At 36.5% G+C, this 23,225-nt stretch overlaps 1 protein-coding gene across 2 annotated transcripts; it reads left to right on the top strand.

Moving 5' to 3' along the window:
- The first annotated feature begins 9,142 nt into the window (after positions 1-9,142).
- On the top strand, positions 9,143-22,998 carry LOC121784601 (ABC transporter D family member 1-like). 2 transcript variants are annotated; one of them, XM_042182768.1, is made up of 26 exons: positions 9,143-9,434; positions 10,140-10,294; positions 10,803-11,088; positions 11,317-11,541; positions 11,994-12,191; positions 12,306-12,760; positions 13,664-13,799; positions 13,876-13,954; positions 14,854-15,092; positions 15,201-15,505; positions 15,590-15,698; positions 15,788-15,940; positions 16,565-16,664; positions 16,755-16,863; positions 17,844-17,934; positions 18,325-18,449; positions 18,526-18,675; positions 19,534-19,606; positions 19,931-20,111; positions 20,201-20,359; positions 21,010-21,162; positions 21,254-21,484; positions 21,885-22,045; positions 22,155-22,207; positions 22,307-22,385; positions 22,515-22,998. In XM_042182768.1, the coding sequence occupies exons 2-26, from the start codon at positions 10,233-10,235 to the stop codon at positions 22,599-22,601; spliced, it is 3,999 nt and encodes a 1,332-aa protein (XP_042038702.1). In that variant the 5' UTR covers positions 9,143-9,434; positions 10,140-10,232; the 3' UTR covers positions 22,602-22,998. The 2 variants fall into 2 exon arrangements, with proteins under 2 accessions (XP_042038702.1, XP_042038703.1); XM_042182769.1 differs by lacking the exons at positions 9,143-9,434; positions 10,140-10,294; positions 10,803-11,088; positions 11,317-11,541 and adding an exon at positions 11,577-11,860.
- The last annotated feature ends 227 nt before the right edge of the window (positions 22,999-23,225 follow it).

The following is a 23,225-nucleotide window of genomic DNA, read 5'->3' as shown; positions in this document are numbered from 1 at the left end:
ATACATAATTAATCAAGTTACATCATTGCCAAATTTAATTAGTTAAAAATCAAAATAAGTCAATATCAATACAAATTTTAAAATTGGTATTCAAAATCGGTACTCATTATTTGAAAATTTACAAGAATTTATCCAAAACACTACTACTACTACCAACGTCCATAGCTTAAGCGAGGCGTTTCATTTTCGCTCTTCTATATTATTCTTTGTCTTACTTAATTCTATTTCTATTTTAACTATTTATTATCATTTTTAAAACAGGTACAAAAATGAAACACATTGCTTAAGTGACGGAGGGAGTAGTAATTTATAGTAGAACACAAATGTAAAACTATAGAATATTGCATTTTTAACAAAAAATTAGTTGCCAAAATTTTGAGAATAGATAAGTTAGAATTATACCGACGGTTTGAGCAATTCCTGTGTCGGTGTGAGGATAAGTAACTCCATCTGCAATTTATTTCATAATTATAGAGTATTAAATTTCATTAAATGCTCGATCTATGTTTAGGATTGTAGTAGCAGATATCGAATTAGATGAGGTTTGTTACATCAATTAGATTAATTAATGATTCTATCTATAGAGGGTACTGATTAGATGGGTTATTAGGCTATCCACAATGGCGCCTAGCGCACCGCTTAGCCGAGCGCCGGCGCTAGGCGAACCATTGCAGCCTCCGAAAACCGCCGAGCGGTTTTTCGGAATTAAAAATCGCCTAGCGCTAGGCGGTCGCCGGGCGCTGGGCGATGCGCTGGGCGATCCACTCGGCGCCATTGCAGCGTCGGGATCGCCCAGCGCATCGCCCAGCGTTTTTTTTTATTATTTTTTTAAATTGTCCCGACACTATATATACGCGATTTGCACTTCATTTTCATTCGCACCACTTGTATTAACGAGTACTCTCTCTATCTAAATTTCTATACAAGATAAACACCGAGAAATGGATCTAAACAACGAGCCGAGTTCGGGGACGAGTGGTTCTCAAACTCCCCCAATTAATGTTGGAGGCGGATGGAATCAGATGCCCGGGTACTACAACATGTACCCGTGGCAGCAGATGCTACCCGGGATGCCGACCGAGGGAGTCCGCCGGGGGGGTTCCCGGCGGTGCCGGGTTGGGGACCCAATATGCAGATAATGCCGGGGTGGGCACCCAATATGCAGATGATGCCCGGGGGAGTACCGGCGACGCAGGGGACGCCGGGGGGAGTACCTGCGATGCAGGGGACGCCGGGGGGAGTACCGGAGACGCAGGTGACGCGGGGGAACGTCTATCGCCCCAGTTTTGATTTCAGCACTGCTTCGTCGCACACATCGACCCCAACGGATGCGCAGTTCACGCCGAGCGGTTTTGATGAATTTTCGTTGGCGGATTTGGGGTTTGATAGTCTCGGAGTTCCGGAAACTCCCGTTCAAACGGGGGGAGCAGTGCAGGGTAGTGGCGCCCCAAAGAAGAAGGGCAAGGGAAAGAAGGTCGGGGAGTCGTCGTAGCCGGTGGGGATGACCCCACGGCACGGAGAAGGTGGACGGACGAGGAGAACGTTGCCCTGTCAAGGGCGTGGGTGAGTGTTTGCGACGATCCTCTTGTTTCTAATAACCAGAGGATCGTCAACATGTGGGGCAAGGTAGCAGCAGCCTACCAGCGATTTTGCCCGGAGGGGAGGCCACACAACGGGGAGGATTGCCGGAAGGCGTGGAACCGAATCAGGGCTGCCGTCTCCCGATTTTCGGGTTTGTACGCCAACGCCCTCCGCATGCAGAGTAGTGGCCAAACGGAGGACGACTGCAGGAGGATAGCGGAGAAAGCCTTCCCCTAGCCCGGGTTGTATAAGGACTTCACCTACTGGAACTGCTATCTTGTGCTGAACGACACTGAGAAGTTCCGAGTAGGTGTCGATGCTGGCTGGCCGAAACGGCAACGATTGAACTATACCGGGGATTTCAGCGGCAGCAGCGGTGGTTCCCACGACCTCCCCGAGACGGACCAGGTGCTCCCCACCCCTCGTTCGTTCGGCCGCCGACCTCGCCCCGTTGGGCAAAAGCCGACGCAACGGGCGGCGAGGGGGGCCGCCGGGGGTTCCCAGGAGGTCCAGTTGGCATCCCCCTTTGACCTCCAGTCTACAGAGGATCTCAAGTACTTCGCGCGTCAACAAACGCGCCAGATGATGGTGAAGACGTTAGCCGAATGGCGAGCGGCGACGGACCCCCAGGAGAAGAGATTTCTCTTCACATTGCTCGAGAGCATGAATGACGATCTGCGTGGAGGCGGCAGCGGCGGTGGCAGCGGAGGCGGCGGTGACAATGGCGACGGAGGCGGCGGAGGCGGTGGCGACGGATCCGGCGGTGACGGCGGCGACGGCGACGGCGACGACGGAATCGAGGGAGCCACCGAGTGATTTTTTTTAAGTAATGTACTTTTTTTAATGTAATTTTTATTATTAATGTACTTTTTTAAAATTTTAGTACTTTTTTAATTTATTGTACTTTTTAATTTTTTGTATTTTTTTAAAAGTAAAATAGTATTATTAATGTTTCTCGTATATGTCTCGTAAATTAAATTCCGTATATTGTGTTATTTAGTGATGTGGCTATTGATGTGGCTGGGCTATTTATGATATGGTTGGGCTATGGCTGGGTTATTTCTGATGTGGCAGGAGGATTTTTAGTATTGATGACGTGGCAGGAGGAGTTTGTGGATGGGCTATTGCTGGGCTATTGCCACTGTGGATACCCTAACTGCGCAAAACAGGATATAGTGTTTACGAACCAATGAATGATTTGATGTATCTACAGTAACTCATAAAAAATTTGTATTAGCAAAAGCATGTCTTAATAATTTTATTGAATAAATTGGAAGGAATCTTCACAAAGATTTGACCACTTCATATTGAACAAATCTAGAATTTTCTTCTATTGTAGAAGAAAAAATCCATACAAGTAGGAAGTCCTCAACTGAAGTATTTTGGGTTTTAATTAAACCAAAAGAAAACAAATTTACATATCTGAAAATTTAAATTTTGGGGACTATTAACTGATCTGAACGCATTAAAGCATTCATATTTCATATTAAATTTTTTTATTACTCCAAACTTATCTGAAAATTTAAATTTTGATATGAAATAGAATAAACTATTCAGAAATTGAAATTAGTAGGAGTACGTACTACTTTTTAATTATTAGGTTAGAAACATTTAAATAAAATATAAATATAATGTTAAAAAATCGAATTTTGGGATTGTTTGGTTAAAAACACCAATTCAAATCGACGAAATTCGAATCCGATTTGATATCTTGACTTAATTAGATTCTATTTATTTGAATTACAGATAAAATATTCACAGTGAAATTGATTGCATATACACTTGATGAAGTATAAGGGTTTTCTAAATTAAATACTACGAGTAACAATTGAATAATCAATATAAACCAAATTGCTATGTTCCTCTCGATGAAAATGATTGCATAAACATCGATGAAGCATAAGGGTTTTCTAAATGAAATACTACGAGTAACAATTGAATAATCAATACAAATGGGATTATGTCAATTGTCATTAAGTATAATTTGTGCTTAAATATTTTTAAAAATATTTGTCTATACTATTATACTAAAAAGAATAAAAAATACTATATTATAATCATAATTTGTTTATTCTATATAAATGGAGATCAATTTTTTCTATAGTTCTACAAAAAAAACTCTTTTTTCTCTCTACATATAATTATTCTTTAATTGAATGTTTGATTTTCATATTATGTTTTATAAGCATCGATTATGTATTTTTACTTTCCTGTTTTATTACTGCTATAATTTGTGTTTTTGGTTTGCTTATTTTATAGTATTTGGTAGTTTGTCATTTTTCTATAATTTTTATAAATTTTGCAATAATAAAATAGTGTAAATATAGTTGGATTGAGAGAATATTAAGAATGTGGAAAAGAAGCAATTAAATATTTAAAAAAATACTAGTGCTTAGCTGTTTGGTCATTGATAAACATAATTACAAGTCGTTGAAGATTTATATATTAACTATACCTTCATTCATTGCAAAATCAATCTCATTCACAAACACATGATTTTGCTTCATAATAATTACAAATTACAATGAATTGCATAAATATATGAAAATAACGGGAAATGAATAATATATACATTCCACCAGTTTTTACAAAATATACAGTCAATTACCTACCTATACATTCGAAAAATGATTGTTGCGTAATGCTTAAATCGATATTTTTCCATATGTTTACCACAGTAATTGAATTTGAAATAGTTATTGGCTTGCTACTCTATTGTTGACATTTGACTAAGCAAGAAGCTTGCTTGTTTTTTAGTACTACTATTTTATTTTGTTGATTTGTTGATGATGTAAGCTTGAGCTTGTTAAACCTTTTATTTTTATAATTATATTTAAAAAAAACTACTAGTACCCAGTTAAATTAGGAATGTGTGAGCATATGGAAATTTTGTAAATTCCTTTTATTATATTAGGTATATTAGTAAATACATCAATTATTATTAAATTTCAGTGCTTGAATAATGTTATGGTTTTTGCAAAAATAAAAAAATCATTATTTTTAAAAAATTTTGGCTTAGGCCAATTTCCTTTGGCTAATAACTCGATTATTCCGATTCTAATATAACATGTAAATATATTGTTAAAAATCTATTTATTTTTTGATAAAAATGAGTTGGTAAAATCAATTTTAATATGACTTTTTGAGATATAGGTTTTGCAATCAATTTCTACATGTATATATTAGTAGACCAATGGTCTCTTTATATTTTTAAGACTAAAGTCTCAATTTAGTCCTTAACATATTGTGTTTTTTTTATTTTGATCTAAAACATTATCTTTTGAATTATTCGGTCCCTCACATTTAAAATCGGACCACATTTAGTCTGAAATCGACGGATCCGTTAAAATGTAACGGTCAACGAAATTAAAATCAATTTTGACCGGATTAAGAGTTATAATTATGTTTTATTAATGATTAATATCTAATTAACCTAAAACTAAAAAATTTAAAATATAAAATAATTTAAAATAAAACAAAAATCAAAATTAAACATAAAAATAAAACACAAAATCAAAATAAAACATGAAATTCCAATCGACGCAATGTCAATGACACTTCGTCCACAACACCTTGAACAATCTAAACCATAAACAACGAGGAAGAACATGCGCATGACTGATTTGTAGCAGCGGAGAGTGTCGGAGAAGGAGAGCTTGACTTTGGGCTGGATTTTGAAAGGGGGCGACGGAATTGGTGAAGAAGCATTCGAGGAAGAGGTAGTAGAAAGGGAAGAGAGAAAAGATGAGGAAGAGGAAGATGATGTTGTGGCAGTAGAGGATGTAGTCGGACTTGGTGGCAGAGTAATTAAACCAGAGGGTCTCTGCGGTTGAGAGGGATCTGCCCAGGGCAGCCTCGGCGTCGTGGATGGTGAATCGGAGGTCACGTTCACCGCTACTCTCATCGGTCTCTCTATTGTAGTTTGAACGGTCCATGGTTGGAGAGTTGGGGTTTCTTGAGGTTCTTCCGAGAACTAGGGTTTCTTGCCGTTTCTCAGCCAAAATCGACGAAGAAGATGAATTGAGAAAAAGAATTAAAATTCATTTTATAAATGACAAGCAATTTATTTTATTAAAAATAATTTTGAACCAAATTTGAATTTATTTGAAAAAGAATAAAAAATCGAATTTTTATAACTCTTAATCCGGTCAAAATTGATTAAAATTTCGTTGACTGTTACATTTTAACGGATCCGTCAATTTCAGACTAAATGTGATCCGATTTCAAATGTGAGGGACCGAATAATTCAAAAGATAATGTTTTAGACAAAAATAAAAAAACGCAATATATTAAAGATCAAATTGAGACTTTAGTCTATTTTTAACCTCCAATGCTTGTGTAGTTGAAAGTAAATAAAAGATCATTTTGTCATAAATTTGTAGCAATCAACTTATCTCAATTCTCAACTGTAGAATTTTGTAATATAAAGTAGTAAAATATATCATCAAATATAACTAATTATGTTCAACTGTAGCATATTAAAACAGATCAGGAAAAATACGTGTTAAAATAGAATTAGATATGCAATTGGAAATTTAATTATGGCTGGATTAATTAATACTGTCACCGTTGTAAGAGCATTAGCAGTGGTTCGGATGTCTCGCCGGACATCCCAAAAACACCTCTGCACGGACGTCGCGACGGATATCCGCGGAACGTCACGGAACTCCGGTATCCTCAGCAGATGTCCGTATCCGTGCCTCCCTTGCACAATGACGGACGTCCCGCGCGGACTTTCGGGACGTCGGTCGGAATTCCGCCGGGACGGGCGCCATTGATGATGCTCCAATCACAACAAGGATGGTTGTCTCTATCCTTCTCCTATGCGTAAAGTATATCAACCCTTTTCTGGTTTTTACTTTAAAAGCATCTCTTAACATTTTACTCCATCCGTTCCTTGTTAATAGAGACATTTCTTTTTGGCACAGAGTTTAAGAATAATGTGTTAAATGGATGATTAAAAAGTAGGGAAATACTATGTGGCCACATTATGGCTGACTATAATAGGATATTTTGGTCAATATACATAACAAACAATTAATAAATTAATAAGTCTATTTATTGTTCATGTGTCTTTACAAAATAACCCTTTACTAATAAAATTAATGGAGCATTAAATTCTTCAATGGAGTTTGAGTAATGGGAATTGGTGTGTGGGGAATGGGTCCGAGTGGGGATTTGACGTATAAGTTTAACCATTAGTTAGCCTAATTTATTTATTTTTAGGCACTTTCACAGTACCGTTTCAAATTGAAATAGTTTATAAACTATGTTATAATATTTGTATAAATTAGAATACGGTAATTAACCTTCAATAATTAATTAAAAGCAAATAAAGAGGTGGACCATTGTAGTTTTGGGTTAAGCTAGCCAAAATTACACTTGAAACTCCTGCATCTGCGTGTTAGCAAGGGTTAAGTGTGGATAATATATTCTACTCACTAGTTAATTGCTCTTATTTATTACTCCTTCAATTATATACCAACAAATTAAATAATGGTCCTAGCTTATTCTATGATTCCAGATATAATCTCGCAATATTAAATGAAATGAAGGTATAGGAGCTTAATATTAATTATAAACCTAAAAGCATGTTTATAATAATTTTATGGTATAAGTAGAAAATAGAGAATTGAGTTTGAAGTCCGAATTATCAGATTGTTGGTTAGATACAAATGCATTTTTATATGAAAATACAAAAATAATATTAAGATGGAGTATTGTATATTTAAGGGTATATTAGTCTTTAAAACATTGATACATTTTAGATGCACTAACTTCATTGATTTAGCATTAATTGTACAATATTTTATTATTTTTTTAGTTTTATGGCTGGCCATATTATGGCTATTTAGCATCACCCTAAAAAGTAAGGGAGAATAAAGTAAGAGAGATGAAGAGAAAATAAAGTAAAAATAGAAATGACTGAATTAACTTGGAACTTTTCAAAATAGAAAAATGACTTTATTAATATAAATTCAAAATATAAAAATGACTTTATTAATATAAAATCGAGGGAGTTCTACTTACTAATATTTATTACTCTATTTCACTATAAATTTAAAATCCATATTATATTAAACATTTCCAAAATCAAGCCGTGACATAATTATTTTGTTCGCCGTTAAATATTTAATTTCTTGGCCGCAAATTACATCCACACGCTTACCTAGGCACTATGCTTAGAGCACCCACAACCGTGCTCTTGCCAACGAGCACGGTTGTGGGCCCGACGTCACTTTTTCTACCAGCTCTTAGGCAAGAGCACAACACCCACAACGGTGCTCTTCCGTAAGGATGAGCACAAGGGTCCCACCATTCCATTATTCAATTTAAATAAAAACATTTCCACAAAATTAAAATACATTACACATACCCGGAATAATATTACAAAATACATTAAAAATTACATAATTAAAATCCTAAAAATTAAAATTTTCATAATTAAACTCCTAAAAATTAAAAATTACATAATTAAATTCATAAAATTATAAAAACCCACAACTCGTTGCTGAATTTCGCCCACATGTGTTTGATTAGGTCTTCTTGTAGCTCAACGTGGGTTCGGGTATCGCGCATTGTGTACCTTGTTTCGATCCTCTCACCCACCGTCGTATGCACACCTCGGCGTGGGGGAGACCTCGTAGATTCCAGTGGACTCACTGACATGCAAATACTCGTCGAAGAGGTCGGCCGTTTGCCCAGTAGCGAGTTGTCGGATGGCACACGTACACTTCTGCAACGCCGAGATACTTTGCCGACCGGCTACATCTGGGTCTGTTTGGAATAATTCAACACGGGCGGACAATGTGTTGACAATACGCATAAACAACACTTTGACATGCGAAAACGGCGCCTAAAGTATTTTGCCGGAAACCGCGGCGAGTCGGCAACGAGCCTTTCGTGGGCTCCCTCCCGGTCACGATGGATGTAGCGGCCAATTGATCTAGTTGGTTGAGGAGGAGGGGCGAAGGTATTCGCTGCGACATATGCTTCATAAGTGTCACGATGTTGTTCGTAATATTCTTGTTCTTCGCGCTCCGCTTCCGCAATGAGATGGGTGAAATCCATTTGAGGTTTTGAGTGAGAGATGAAGGTGTAGATAAGTTGTATGAAAAATATGAATGAGAGATGATTTGATGTGAAGAATGGATGATGAATGAGTGTATTTATAGATGATTTTGGGGAAAAAAATACAAAAAATACAGAAAAACGGGCATTTTTTGGGATTGAGAAAATATTTTTTTGGGTATTATTTTCGCTTTAAAAAATTTTTTAAAAAAAATTTCCAACGAATATGCCGTTGGCCAATCACACGCTGCCACGTCACCTGCTCGCTGGCACGGACGTGCTCGATGGATCGAGCAGCGCTGTGCCAGCGGCGCGAGCGCAGCGGCAGACGACATCTTCTGTGCCGCTGACACAGACGAACGACGCCGTCCGTCCACCGTTGCATATGCTCTTACGGTCAGCAAGCACACGATCAAAAATGCAGCTGATTCTTCCCCAAAAATATACCAAAAACAAAATATAAAAAAAAATCCAAATTAGATTAAAAGATTTGCCTTCAAAGTTCATACTCTGCCTCTCTCTCTCTTTCCCAATACCATAATTCCTCTCTCCCAAAACACCTTTCTGGTTTAATTTAATACGGCTTGTGTAGTTCGTTACACACACCAATCAGCTACTCGCATACCTACGCAAATTTAGGCATCTTGTTTTCTACGATTTTAGCTCACTGAATTTCGTTCGTTGATTGATTGTTTGCAAACTCTAAGTATACACGGATTTGATTCAGTGATTGTCGACGGAAAGACTAAGCAACGGCGCACCTTTGCTGGTTGAATTATAAGGTTAGCTGCTCGTAGCTAGCTTAGATGAATTTTCCAGTGTTCTTCGTTTATCTGGAATCGATGAATTAGCCGTTGTTTGTCAAAGAAGAGTGGAATGATATTGATTTGTTGAATTTTTTGTAATTGCTATTGATTAATTAGTTAGCATACAAGTATACCTGTGAACTGTCGAATAATAGGATCTGTAAATTATACTACTGATCAAGTTAACTTAGGTTTGATTAAGCGAGTAAGTTTATGAGCTGTCTATGATTTTGGTATTAAGGTTTGACACTCAAACTTAACACTGAATTAGAAACCTAGTGTAAAATGATGCAAATGAGGCTACAGTGAGGGGATTTTTGAGGAGGGTGACTATGAGACTATATTACATACATCAGCATCTAATGATATGGTGATGATATAATTATTTTTCCAATAATAAATCTTATGCAAAGTTTATGAGGTATTGTTTGAAATTCTTGCTTCTCCCTTAAGTGCCATAGGTATGTGTCGAAACTAAAAAGGATATTCTGATTTTGTATTTACATGTTAAGATGACGTATCAGGTCGCTAAAGGTGAACTCACTGCTAATATGCATTGATTCCGTGAGCTGTGATTAACTAAAGAAACTGCCTATAATGCCAACTTATATATTGTAGGGTGCGTGATTGTTTGTATAAAATTTATTTTATCGTGTGTTATGATAGTTTTAAACTCAACAGGTATGAGAACATAAAATAATCTTTATCACCACCTCAAGAAGGCAGATCCTCAGTCGTTGACATTTGTTTATCTGCTGGAGGTTGCCTTCAAACATGCCTTCTCTTCAGCTTCTACAGCTGACTGAACATGGTCGTGGCCTTCTGGCCTCAAGAAGGTAAATCATCTTTACTTACTTTGAGTATGATTCAGATACTTATCTGTTATATTGCACTATTGCAGTAAATCTGGAAGTATTTAAATAAAAATACTGATAAAGTGAATAGAAATGATGAGACACAACCACAAGGGGGAACTTTTCATCCTAGTGCATGGATGGTTAATACTCAATGCATGTGACGTAGATACATATCTCCTGGGTTAAAATTACGAACCCACTATTTAAATTTGTTTCCTTCCGGACATCTAAATGAAAGAGGAACGGCCCAGGTACACATGGAAAATGCTGAGTAAACAGCAAGTGTTACATTTAGTTTATCTTTCATATTAAAAGAATAGGCATAGCCATGCATAATATCACATTTCTCTTTATTTCCTTTTCTACTCTCTTTCTTTCCCTTAGAGGATTTGCTCATGCGGGGAACTTTTTTTTGATACTGACTCTTCTCATCAGTGATTGTCACTGCAATTTTTCACTTGGCTTAAACACATGTTTTTTATTGCAGGAAAGCTCTACTACTTGCCACTAGTATTGTAGCTGTTGGTGGAACTGCTGCAGCTGCTTATGTTCAGTCGCGAAATAGCTCTAGAAGGCACAATTCTTTTGGTAATTCCAACGGAGTGGAGGACATTAAAAGTGAACAAGACCAATTGATCGAAAATGATAAGAATGTCAGAACGAGTAAGCAGAGGAGAGGGACTTTGAGATCTCTCCAGGTTTTGGTGGCTATTCTGTTATCTCGTATGGGGCGAATGGGTGCACTAGATATTTTATCGTTGCTGGCTATAGCGGTAAAGTTTTCCACTCAAGAGAGGCAAAATTTGATATACAGACATTTCATATTTGTTAGGATTTCTTGTCTTTAGTTAAACTTTTCATTTGCCAAAATGTCATATGTAATAATTATCATTGAATTTATGTAGTACCATAGAGCTTTCCTTGCATTGTTCCTTAATGTGGTGTTGGCGCACTGAATCAGTTACGTCAGTTGTCTTGATACTTGCTTTCTGAATTTCCAGGTCTCTAGAACTGCTGTAAGCAACAGATTAGCTAAAGTTCAAGGTTTCCTGTTCCGTTCTGCTTTTCTCCGGCGTGTTCCAGCATTTCTGCGTCTTATTATTGAAAATATTTTGCTTTGTTTCCTCCTGTCAACACTGAATTCCACCTCCAAGTACATAACAGGGACTCTAAGTTTACGGTTCCGTAAAGTCTTGACAAAGCTTACACATGCACAATATTTTCAGGTAATTTTCAGTACAGCTTATATAACTGTGTTTTCCACTTGCTCCATTTGTTAATACTATTAAATTTTATCTCTGCTAAGACTTAAGAAGTAAGAGCAGCACTTGATGATCCAAATTAGCCTAGTGAAATAGTGGTTTTGGGACACTGTAGATTTTTATATGATTTATGTTATTCTTTCTTTTATTCACGCAAGTTTTACTTACTAATTAGTTGTCCTGTAAGTTTAAGTGTGGCTGTAATTGTCTCTGGCTTTCTGCAAATGAAGTCTCCCCGTTTGTTATGTAGTGGACGACTGGGACGTATATTGCATAACCACATGTAAATTTTTCCTTCCCCATTATGATTGAGATACATCTTTTGAACCACTGTATTCTTGATATTCAAATGTATGCATAGTGAGAAGTGGTTTAAACTATATTCAATCTAATTATTATTGATTTTATACATGTAGAATATGGTGTACTACAAGATGTCTCATGTCGATGGCCGAATAAGCAACCCTGAGCAGCGAATTGCCAGTGATATACCAAAGTTTTGTTCTGAGCTGAGTGATCTTGTACAAGAGGATCTAATTGCTGTTACAGATGGGGTGCTTTATACTTGGCGTCTATGTTCATATGCAAGCCCCAAATACATTTTCTGGATACTGGTGGGAACTTCTCAACGTATTTCTATGTGCTACATGTTTTCTTAATACTGCAATCACTGTGTTCTCTCAAATTATTGAGCTGCCTTTGTCTTTTTGTATGTTGTCATTTTGTAGGCTTACGTGTTGGGGGCAGGGGGCGCAATTAGGAATTTCTCACCTGCATTTGGAAAGCTCATGTCCAAAGAACAGCAGCTTGAAGGTGAATATAGGCAGTTGCATTCACGGTTAAGGACCCATGCAGAAAGCATTGCACTCTACGGAGGAGAAAAGAGAGAAGAGTTTCACATTCAGAAGAAGTTTGAAAATCTTGTTAGGCACATGAGGGTTGTTCTTCATGATCATTGGTGGTTTGGCATGATTCAGGATTTCTTACTCAAGTATCTTGGTGCTACTGTTGCTGTTATCTTGATTATCGAGCCCTTTTTCTCTGGCAATCTCAGACCTGACTCTTCTACCTTGGGACGCGCAGAGATGCTGAGCAACTTGAGATATCATACAAGTGTTATAATTTCATTATTTCAGTCACTCGGAACTCTTTCTATAAGTTCGAGGCGGCTTAATCGCCTGAGGTATTTTCTTGTTTAACTCTTAGTCAGTTTCTAATGTTATTCATCTTAGAGGACCCCTGAAAATGTTATTTCATGGTGCACAAGTTAAAACTGTCTTTATTGCTTTGAATTATTAGATTGTTACTTTGGCATTTCCATTTTATAATCGCTACCATCTTCTTCCTAGTAAATCTTCATTTTTATGGGAAGAGCTAGTGATAATTAGGGGAAGCTTAACACTTTGATAATAAGCTTTGACTAGTTTAATTTCTAAACCTAACCTTTCTAGCCTTGGTATTTAGTACTATTAGTATTTACTAAAAAGCTAAAGAAATAAGCCTTTTTGGTACTTTTGAATTTATTTGATATACTCAAGGATTTGTGACCAGTCAATGCAGAGTTTGATGGTAATATGTTTCTAAACAAAAGTATAAGATATAAAGGTCTTGCCAATTAGTTCTCTTTATTCGTGTTTGATCACTTGGTTTAGCCCAGCCATTTGTATTTCATAATTATTTTGTGTAGTATCAAGTATCAACTGCTTCAGATGGGGGTGGTTCCTAGTTCAAAAAGATATTGGTAATCTCTCAATGTGTCAAATTTAAGATGCATTGTTGCACACTAAAGTCTCTGAAGATGAATTATTGTATTTTTCATGATTGGTAGTTAAGATTTTCTGACACAAAATCCTAAAATTTTGTTATTGACTTATGGTTCATATGTCTAATGGACGTTATTAGTACTTAACGAGATGTTTCTGGATTAGGCTGATAAAGATAAGTTACTTTTTTGTAGCTAGATCATCGAGATTTTCTTTGTCAGCTGTGGATGTGGCGTCATTGTAATTATTTTGGTTGAGCTACTATGCTAGTTAAACTATATTCTGTTTTATTGTGTAGATGAATTTTTTCTTTTGTTATGCAGTGGTTACGCAGATCGTATACATGAACTCATGGGTATATCTAGAGAGCTAGCCACACGAGATGCATCTTCTCAACAGCCTGATGGGCATAGGAACTATGTTAGTGAGGCTAATTATATCGAGTTTGATGGTGTCAAGGTAGCAAAAAAATTGGCATTTCATTTCCTTATTCTTCTCATCCTTGCCAGACCTCAAAGCACATATGATGTTTCAGGTTGTTACTCCAACTGGCAATGTCTTGGTGGAGGATTTGACTCTAAGGGTTGAATCTGGCTCTAATCTTTTAATAACTGGTAGGTTTTGTTGGTCTGTTGTGGCTTTTCCATAGTTCACTACATAGTTATATATAATGTACTTATTCATCATGTCTATGGCTCATCTTAGGTGGTGTTCGGTTTCCTAGATAAAATAGTACCAAGATATAATCTAGGATTGAGTTGTGAGATTATTTTAGTTGGAGGGGGGTTAGCTATGACTAATTATCCCATGATTATCCATCTAGGATTGAGTTGTGGGATTGAATCTCATGAACCAAACACACTACATATTTAATCGAGATACAATCTTGCAAACCGAACACCCCTTTAAAGTATACTTATTCCGTTTCAATAAAATTAGAAATGACAAGAAAATACATATCTGAGATGATTGAAGAAAAGCATTTGTCTCACTCATTTTTTGGGTTGCAAAAGGGAATCGAAAGAACCTGTACTAATTTAATTGGTTGGGGTTTGAGAAAAGCATATGAGGTAGGGATTTATTTTGTTTTATATTTTAAACTGAATAACCGAATGGTTTAAAACCGAACCAAACTGACCAAACTTACTTCAGTTTGGTTCGGCCAATTTTTGCGCACCCCTTCTTAAATTAGTATATACTAATGTTATTGCTAAGTGGTAGTGTAAGCGACACTGAAATGAGATTAAAGGAGTCACATTCTTTTATCAAGTTCAATATCTGGTTTTATGGTTTTTGGTGCTTTGTTATATGGAGAATGTATGGCCTGAACCCTTAGGAGGATCGTTATTGTTTTTTGGGTTTTAATAAAACACCATAATCTAGCCATCTTTAGTTATAAATACATAATCCCACATTCCTATCCGGTGGAAGAGTCAAAAATTTAATTTTGCTGGAATTATATTTCATGGATGAATTTGTAATTTGTAATAATATAAATTCGATGTATTTTAAGGTCCAAATGGAAGTGGAAAAAGCTCCCTCTTTCGTGTTTTGGGTGGTTTATGGCCGTTGATATCTGGTCATATCGTGAAACCTGGAGTTGGTTCTGATTTAAATAAGGAGATCTTCTATGTACCGCAAAGACCTTATACGGCAGTGGGGACTCTGCGCGATCAGCTAATTTATCCACTGACAACAGATCAGGAGGTTGAAGCCCTTACAGAAAATGAAATGGCAGAGTTACTGAAAAATGTGAGATTCTTCTAAAGTATATGTTCTCCAATCTTTTGTAGTCGTACAGTCCTGAAGCTTCCACGCTCAGTAAAACTTTGTTTTGATTGAGTATTATTTTTGGTTTAGGTGGATCTTGAGTATCTGCTAGACCGCTACCCATCTGAGAAGGAGGTTAATTGGGGTGATGAATTGTCTTTAGGAGAGCAACAAAGATTGGGAATGGCTCGTCTCTTTTACCATAAACCTAAATTTGCTATCCTAGATGAATGCACAAGTGCTGTGACTACTGATATGGAAGAACGTTTCTGTGCCAAAGTTCGAGCAATGGGTACCTCATGCATCACAATCTCTCATCGCCCTGCATTAGTCGCCTTTCATGATGTTGTCCTATCTCTGGACGGTGAAGGAGGCTGGAGTGTCCATTACAAAAGGTAGGACCTTTGAATTAGATATTCCAGTTCCGATGTTAAGAGTGCAGTTCTCCTCTACATTTACGAAATTGCATCGATTTGTAGGGCTGAGTCTCCAGCTCTTACAGAATCTGAAATTGTTAGAAGAAGAAGTTTTGATACAGAGCGCCAAAGTGATGCGATGACTGTCCAACGTGCATTTGCTAATACTAAGGTTTCTTTCACATATTCTTCTGATTTCTTTTAAATTATTATTTAGATGCACCCCTTGTTATTCAAATTTACTTTGAATATCATTGTCAGGAACCTGCATTTTCTGCTTCTAGGTCACATTCTTCACAGTTGCTAGCAGCTTCTCTTAGTGAAGGAGATGACTATTTGCCACCTGATTTTCCTCAGCTGCAAATTGTTCCAAGGATTTTACCTCTCAGAGTAGCTTCCATGTTTAAGATACTAGTAAGCACTCATTACTACTGAAGCTGTTTTAGTTGATCATTTTCAATTTGTTACCTTCTATATCTGCTATCTGTGAGCTATATTCTAAATTATGTGGAGTAGATATGAAGTTAATTACCTTCAGTCATATTTATCAAGTTTTTCTAGAGATGCTACATTAACTTAAAGGGGGAACCCTGGGACGCCCTCAACTCAGGTAGGGAATCCCCGAAATCCTATAAAAATAGGGCAGGGCAGGAGGAATGATTGTTGACATAATTTTGTACTAATGGCGTAACAAATGGTGACTAGAAGCCGAAAAATTCAAACACTGGTAGTGTTTGCAAAAAAAATATCTAGGAGAAATAATTTTACATTTCCGTTATTTTTCAAAATGTGCGTGAGGAGAGAGAGTTAAGGAAAATCACAGATATGATAAAAGTTGAGGTTAGAATGTTAATACTTTAGATTTTCAATTGTTTTTTCCCTACATTATCTGATAAGAATCTGATACCTGAAAACACACTAAAAACTGTGCAATCAGTCTTAGAAGGTTTTTGGAAACACCATGTTAGCGACTTTCTCAGGCTACATTTATTATCATGTTGTATATATATACTGCACTTGCTGACCTATTAGCTTTAGGTACCCACAGTGCTTGATAAGCAGGGCGCACAGCTGCTTGCAGTTGCCATATTAGTGTTATCCAGGACCTGGATATCAGATCGCATTGCTTCTTTGAATGGTATTTCTTTTGTTTTATAATATTGCTTATTCTTCTTGCACTGTTAATAAAAAACATGCATGTACAATATTTACACATCAATTATCTCAGGGACAACTGTAAAATTTGTCCTGGAGCAAGATAAGGCTGCCTTCATCAAGTTGATCGGTGTTAGCGTTCTTCAAAGTGCTGCATCTTCATTTGTTGCCCCATCGTTGAGGTACTTACTTTTAGTATCTAAAGGAGGTGTATGCATAAGGCATGGTTACGTGATTAGTGTCCAATATAATTATATATTGCACGCGCGCATGTACTGAGCTAAGTTGTTCCTTCTAGAGTACCGGAAGTTGGTAATTTGATGTCAAAGAAAATGAATTTGTTACATGAGTAAGAATATATTTGTAATCAAGCTTCAATACATAAGCGTAATTCCTGGAAATCAGTAAGGGGATGGCTGGTATGTAGGAATCAAATTAAAGGAATGGTATGAAATAACTATAGAATTCCTATGGCTGGTATCCATAAGTAATGCAGTATGAATGAGATTATAATTTCCATTTTCTTGCGACTTGAATGAAATTATAATTTTTTACTTAGTTTCTTGATTTCATTTCTGCAACAGATAATTAAGTAGTTAATTGCCGACAATGGATAAAGTTTGTTTCATATGATGAAATACAATTTGAGATAGAACAAATAGCTGTGGTATTATTAGTATTATTGTTATTAAATCACATTTATTTGGTATTTTCCAATTTTTGTCTTATGTAGGCTTTTAAGAAATTCAGATATCCTTCCTATAGTTTTAACACTTACTGTAAACAATTTTTATAATATCAGCTATGAATATTTTATTATTATTATTATTATTATTAAACTCTATGAATGGTGTTGCACCTTCAGCTTGTTCTATATTGGAATGGGCATGAATAGGCTCGCACTTTTGTTTTAAGTCAATAAGTCTAGTTGTTACATTTTATCTATGGATCTATGTAGTAGTATTAGTTGTTACTTGCACTCTTCTCGCTTCTTGAATGCAGACATTTCATTTTTATTTCTTATTGTTAGTTACTCTTGGGTAATTGTATCTAGTGGTTGTATAAATTATGTGCTTCCTTATTAGATCAGCCAGATTTGGTGCTGAAACTTTTGGCATTGATATTATTGGCTGAATATCACTTCACCACCTCCTGTTTACAGGCACCTGACGTCTTTGCTTGCACTTGGATGGAGAATCCGCCTCACCAGGCACTTGCTTCGGAGCTACCTAAGAAAGAACGCATATTACAAGGTACTGAGTTGCATCAGTTAATAGTGATAAACAATGCTTCTGGTAAGTGTTAGAATTAGAATAGATGCTGCATATGCACATCTTTATATTTACTGTTGAAAAGACTGGCAAAAGAAGATAACCTGCTTTTTGCCATTAGGTAATAGTTCCACTTCTAGAATGAATTATATATTTTTGATTTATTGTCCTGCTCCAGTTTGTAATTGCCACTAGGCAGACCCACCATCATTGTTCTATGGACGTGCCGCATTTTAAACATACATGATTTCGTTGAGTACATTGGTGTTCTATAGGTATTCCATATGGTGTGGTGTATGGAATGGTCAATTTTCTAAACATTTGTGAGAATATTTTTTCCAAATCACCTTGACTTCACATGGTTGTATGTAGGTATTTAACATATCACGAGCAAACATTGATGCGGATCAGAGATTAACTCAAGACTTGGAGAAGTTGACCACTGATTTGTCTGGTTTGGTCACTGGAATGGTTAAACCAACTGTTGATATACTATGGTAATTTTTTAGGAGTTGCTTGTGCAGTCCACTAGTATCTGCTTGCTTAGTTACCTATATTTTCTCTGGTTTACAGGTTCACCTGGAGAATGAAGCTACTGACTGGTCGACGAGGAGTGGCTATTCTGTACACATACATGTTACTAGGTTTAGGATTCCTAAGGATTGTTACACCCGACTTTGGTGACCTGACTAGTCAGGAGCAACAAATGGAAGGAACTTTTAGGTGATCATATTTTCATTCTCAAAGATGCTTAGTTTGAAATGAATGATTCTGGTTCATGTTTGTCAGACATGACAATATGATACAACTCATTGGAGCAGTTGAAAATGCTTAAACTGATTCTCAGGTATTTCTTAATGGTCTAATAGTACGGAAGAAGGGAGTGTTTGGTTAGTATACGTTGAAAGGAGCGGGAGTGGGTGTGAAAGTAAGGGGGGATGTAAACATTTATGCTTTGATGCTCATAAATAAGGAGAAGAATAGATGATCTACCACTTTGGGGATATCGAGAACTATTGAAGAGAATATTCCTCACCACCAAACAACCATGTCTCATTTCTGTCCCATTCCGTTACCCTTGAACCCATTATATGTCATTTTCAGATTATCTTAGTGAGTACTGTACATTGAGTAATACTCCCTCCGTCCTAAAAAAATAGACAAACTTGTAAATGACACGAGTTTTAATGTGCAATTGGTAATAAGAGAGAGATGGGAAAAAGTAAGAGAGAGAAGGAAAAGATAGTGAAAGTATGTGGGGTCCAAATTATTAATGTTGTGTAAATGGTTAAAACTTTCCATGTTTAGACTTGGTCTAATTTTGGGGGACGGCCTAAAATGGTAAAACTAGTATATTTTTTGAGGACGGAGGGAGTAATTATTATCTGCAAAATTTCTGGTGTTGTATGTCAGTTTCTGGCCATTTATGAGAAAATTTATTTATCAGCTAGACTATTGGCTGAAATTCATGTATCAATTTGACATCGATGGTGAAAGTGGCGGACGAGAATGACTTTTCACTCAATTTTAAGCCTTCCTCAGTTCTTTGTTTTGATCCTTATTAAATACTTTGTTTATAAGGTACATGCATGAAAGATTGCGGACACATGCAGAGTCTGTTGCTTTCTTTGGTGGTGGTTCTAGAGAGAGAGAGGTACTTGGTCCTATTACCACTAGCTCTGGCAATTAGTTTACTTTGATTAGTCATTTAAAAAGTAAATTATTGCTACAGAGGTAGTCCATGCTTTGTTTTATCTGAAATTTCAATACGCTTTGCCGTTTTATCAGAGCATCTTTAGGATTACTCAGACTATGTAATTAAGCATGAATACGAATATCCTTGTTTCTTGTCTCTACTTCCACTGAGAGATACTTAGACTTAATTAATAGCTTCTTTCTGGCAAGTATTATAGGCTTGCTTCAGGTGCTCATGTTGATTCTGGTATTTACTCCTGATTATTACTCTTCCTACTTGCAGATGATTGACATGAAGTTTGGAGCACTTTTTAACCATTCAATGCTACTTCTTAGGAAGAGATGGTTGTTTGGTATTATAGATGACTTCATCACAAAGCAACTTCCTCATAATGTCACTTGGGGATTGAGCTTGCTGTATGCCATGGAGCATAAGGGTGATCGAGCCTTGACTTCAACTCAAGGTGGAATCAGATTCTCTCACACTTTGATGCTTTATTTACTAAAATTTTGTTTTGAGTGTTTCCTTTCTTTATGGTAAATTCTATTTCAGGTGAACTGGCGCATGCCTTACGATTCTTGGCATCTGTTGTATCTCAGAGCTTTTTGGCATTTGGTGATATTCTTGAGCTGCATAGGAAATTTGTTGAGCTGTCTGGTGGTATCAACAGAATTTTTGAACTTGAAGAGCTTCTGGAAACTGATCATCATGGTTTGTATTCCATTTATTTGTCGTCCATCAAATGGTATAGGCGTTACTTTTTCATGTGAATGTTGTTTTCAATCAGTTTAGGGTATATATGGAAAAATATTTTCAGCAGAATAAGATTTTTACTAGTAATTGTTGAATAGGTTGCATGGCATGGTGTTAAATAATTTCACGTTTCTTAAACAAATGGTGGGGAAACTACAATGTACGTCAAGATGAACTGTAGTTCAAGAGGACTATTAGAGGTGCGGATGAGGGTTTATGTTAGAGTAGCTAGATAGATGTCAATCATATGATTTAAAGTCTTCTATATAAGATTCAACTAGAGACTGGAGTTGTATTATTTAGATCTGTTGGTATCTGTTTTGTGAATTAATTGTCCCATGTTGTGCCTTTTTTCTTGGTTGAGTTTTTTGTTACTTTTAATAAAAAACCATTTATTCTGTGAAGGGTGACAAGTTTACTTAGAGGCAAGCATGGAGAATGAAGCAGATGTAGATTTTGGGGAATTAGAAAATAGGGCCTGCAATAAAGAAATGCATTTGGATAAACATAGTACTCTAGACAGCTTTTGCTAGATTTGGAGAAGAAATGCATTTGAATAAACATAGCTTTGAGGTTGTCTATCAGGCTGACATGAATGTACTTTGCAGGAGAATACAATGGCTCTTTAAGATCTAAATCTGCCGAACTCTCAGATGATATTATTTCTTTCTCCAAGGTGGATATAATTACACCAGGTCAGAAAGTTCTGGCTAGACAGTTAGAGTGTGAAATTGTTCCTGGGAAGAGCCTGCTTGTTACAGGTTAGTATATATCTTCTTTACTGCTCACTTGTTCTGTGCATATTTGCACAATATTACTGGTGTTTATTTGTACAATTTCTTCTGTCTTAAGGTCCAAATGGAAGTGGAAAAAGTTCGATCTTCAGAGTCCTTAGAGGACTTTGGCCTGTGGTCAGCGGAAAACTCATTAAACCTTACCAAGAAGTTGATTTTAAATCCCAGTGTCGTCTTTTTTATGTGCCTCAGCGACCATATACATGCTTAGGAACTCTCAGAGATCAAATAATATATCCTCTCTCTTGTGATGAGGCAGAGAAAAGGTTGCTACATTTAGCTGAAGAAGGTAATCTTAATTTCTTTCTATTCCTTTTCTGGCTAGCTTCTTATTGGCTTTTCATACTGAGGTTTTGATATCTGTATGTTGAATCTTGATGTGCTACAAGTAGTCACTTACATGGAGTATTCTCTGCTATACCTTCTGTTCCCCCTCGTATCTATTTAAACAGTTAATCATGTCTTCAGGCTCATATGTGGGAGTTTTCTTTCGTATTAGTTTTTGGTTTTTTAGTTCTATTAAGATGTTGACCATTTGTCATTCTCATTCATTTGTGTTAAGAAAAAAAAAGACCCATTTCAATTTTTACTAAATAATTTTAATAATTAAAAAAAGTTAGCAATAGGTTACGTTAATGAAGCCGTGATATTTTTCACCTAAATTGATATGTCGTGATTGCTGAGTCTAGGCCAAGAATCAACTGGTGCCACAAACGTTTTGGATAAGCATCTGAGGTCTATCCTGGAGAATGTTAAATTACTATATCTCTTGGAAAGAGAAGGCGGCTGGGATACTAGCCAAAACTGGGAAGACATTTTATCTCTTGGGGAACAACAACGTCTAGGCATGGTGCGTTAACCTTACACACAAAGACATGTTTCTAGGATACATGCTTATTTTGTATAGTAACTTCTGTAATTATACACAATTGTTGATGTTACTTGTACTATGTTTCAAGGCACGATTGTTCTTCCACAAGCCCCAGTTCGGTGTCCTGGATGAGTGCACCAAGTAATATATATTCTTATTCTTCTTCCTTCAGTTTCCAGAGATGAAACCTAATTATTTTGCGATAGTAACATTTCTTCCCTTTTTCTATTTTATATGAAGTGCAACAAGTGTTGATGTTGAAGAGCACCTTTATAAGCTGGCAACTGAATCAGGGATTACCGTTATAACATCCTCACAGGTACAGAGAGCAGCCAAGCTTTTTTCTGCATATGCCTTATTTTGATCTTATATACGTGGCTTATATGTAGTACTAGTTAGATTTATCACTTGCAAACTTGTGACATGATAAAATATACTGTTTTGGCAGCGTCCTGCTTTGATACCGTACCACTCAGTGGAGTTACGATTAATTGACGGGGAGGGTAAATGGGAGCTTCGTACAATTCAGCAGTGAGTAAGGATGCTCTTCTGTGTTTTACCTAGTACACATGATATTTTGGGCTAGCAGCAACACTTTTCAGCACAAGGAAATGATGAAAATTCGAACAAACCTGAAAAGTGGCAGCCCTCTGTCATGGTTGAGCCAAATCGGACTATATAGAGTTATTATTGTGAATCAAATAATAATACAAAATTAGAGCATATAATATACATGTCTTTAAATTTATTTTCTGATTTTGTTGGTGGTTATTTTGGTGGATGATGGGGTAGATGACTGGAGAAATAGTTAGAGCGAAGGAACTTTGTAAAGTGACAGTGGTTGATCGATAATCATCTCGGTTCTGTTGTAATATCTTATAATCAATCAATTTATAGGCCCTGGTGTAATAAAACTGCCTTCCAAACTGTTATGTGCCGTGTCGTCGTTCCGTTAGACATATTGCTGCACTTTGAACATTTCGTATCCCTTTTAGCTAAGGGGGCTTTACTACTTTAGTTGGCATTTTAAGCAATGATATGTTTTCTTTATTTTGGAGTTGGAACTGAAAGAAGCATATTCTTAGTTGTATTGAGTGGTGCATCTTATTCCGTGCTGTGATATGATCAGGTGGTGGGAACCTTATTGGTTGATGACTGT

This window comes from Salvia splendens, chromosome 21 (assembly GCF_004379255.2).
Source record: "Salvia splendens isolate huo1 chromosome 21, SspV2, whole genome shotgun sequence".
Classification (NCBI taxonomy): Eukaryota; Viridiplantae; Streptophyta; class Magnoliopsida; order Lamiales; family Lamiaceae; genus Salvia; species Salvia splendens.
Note: the sequence above shows the minus strand (reverse complement) of the source record. Positions and strands in the feature narration are given on the sequence as shown.

Excerpts from the sequence above, each read along its gene's own strand:
- LOC121784601 (XM_042182768.1), top strand. The coding sequence starts at position 10,233 with ATGCCTTCTCTTCAGCTTCTACAGCTGACTGAACATGGTCGTGGCCTT. Across the intron at positions 16,864-17,843 it reads TTTGTTGCCCCATCGTTGAG|GCACCTGACGTCTTTGCTTG; the intron begins GTACTTACTTTT and ends TCCTGTTTACAG. Across the intron at positions 22,386-22,514 it reads CCGTTATAACATCCTCACAG|CGTCCTGCTTTGATACCGTA; the intron begins GTACAGAGAGCA and ends CTGTTTTGGCAG.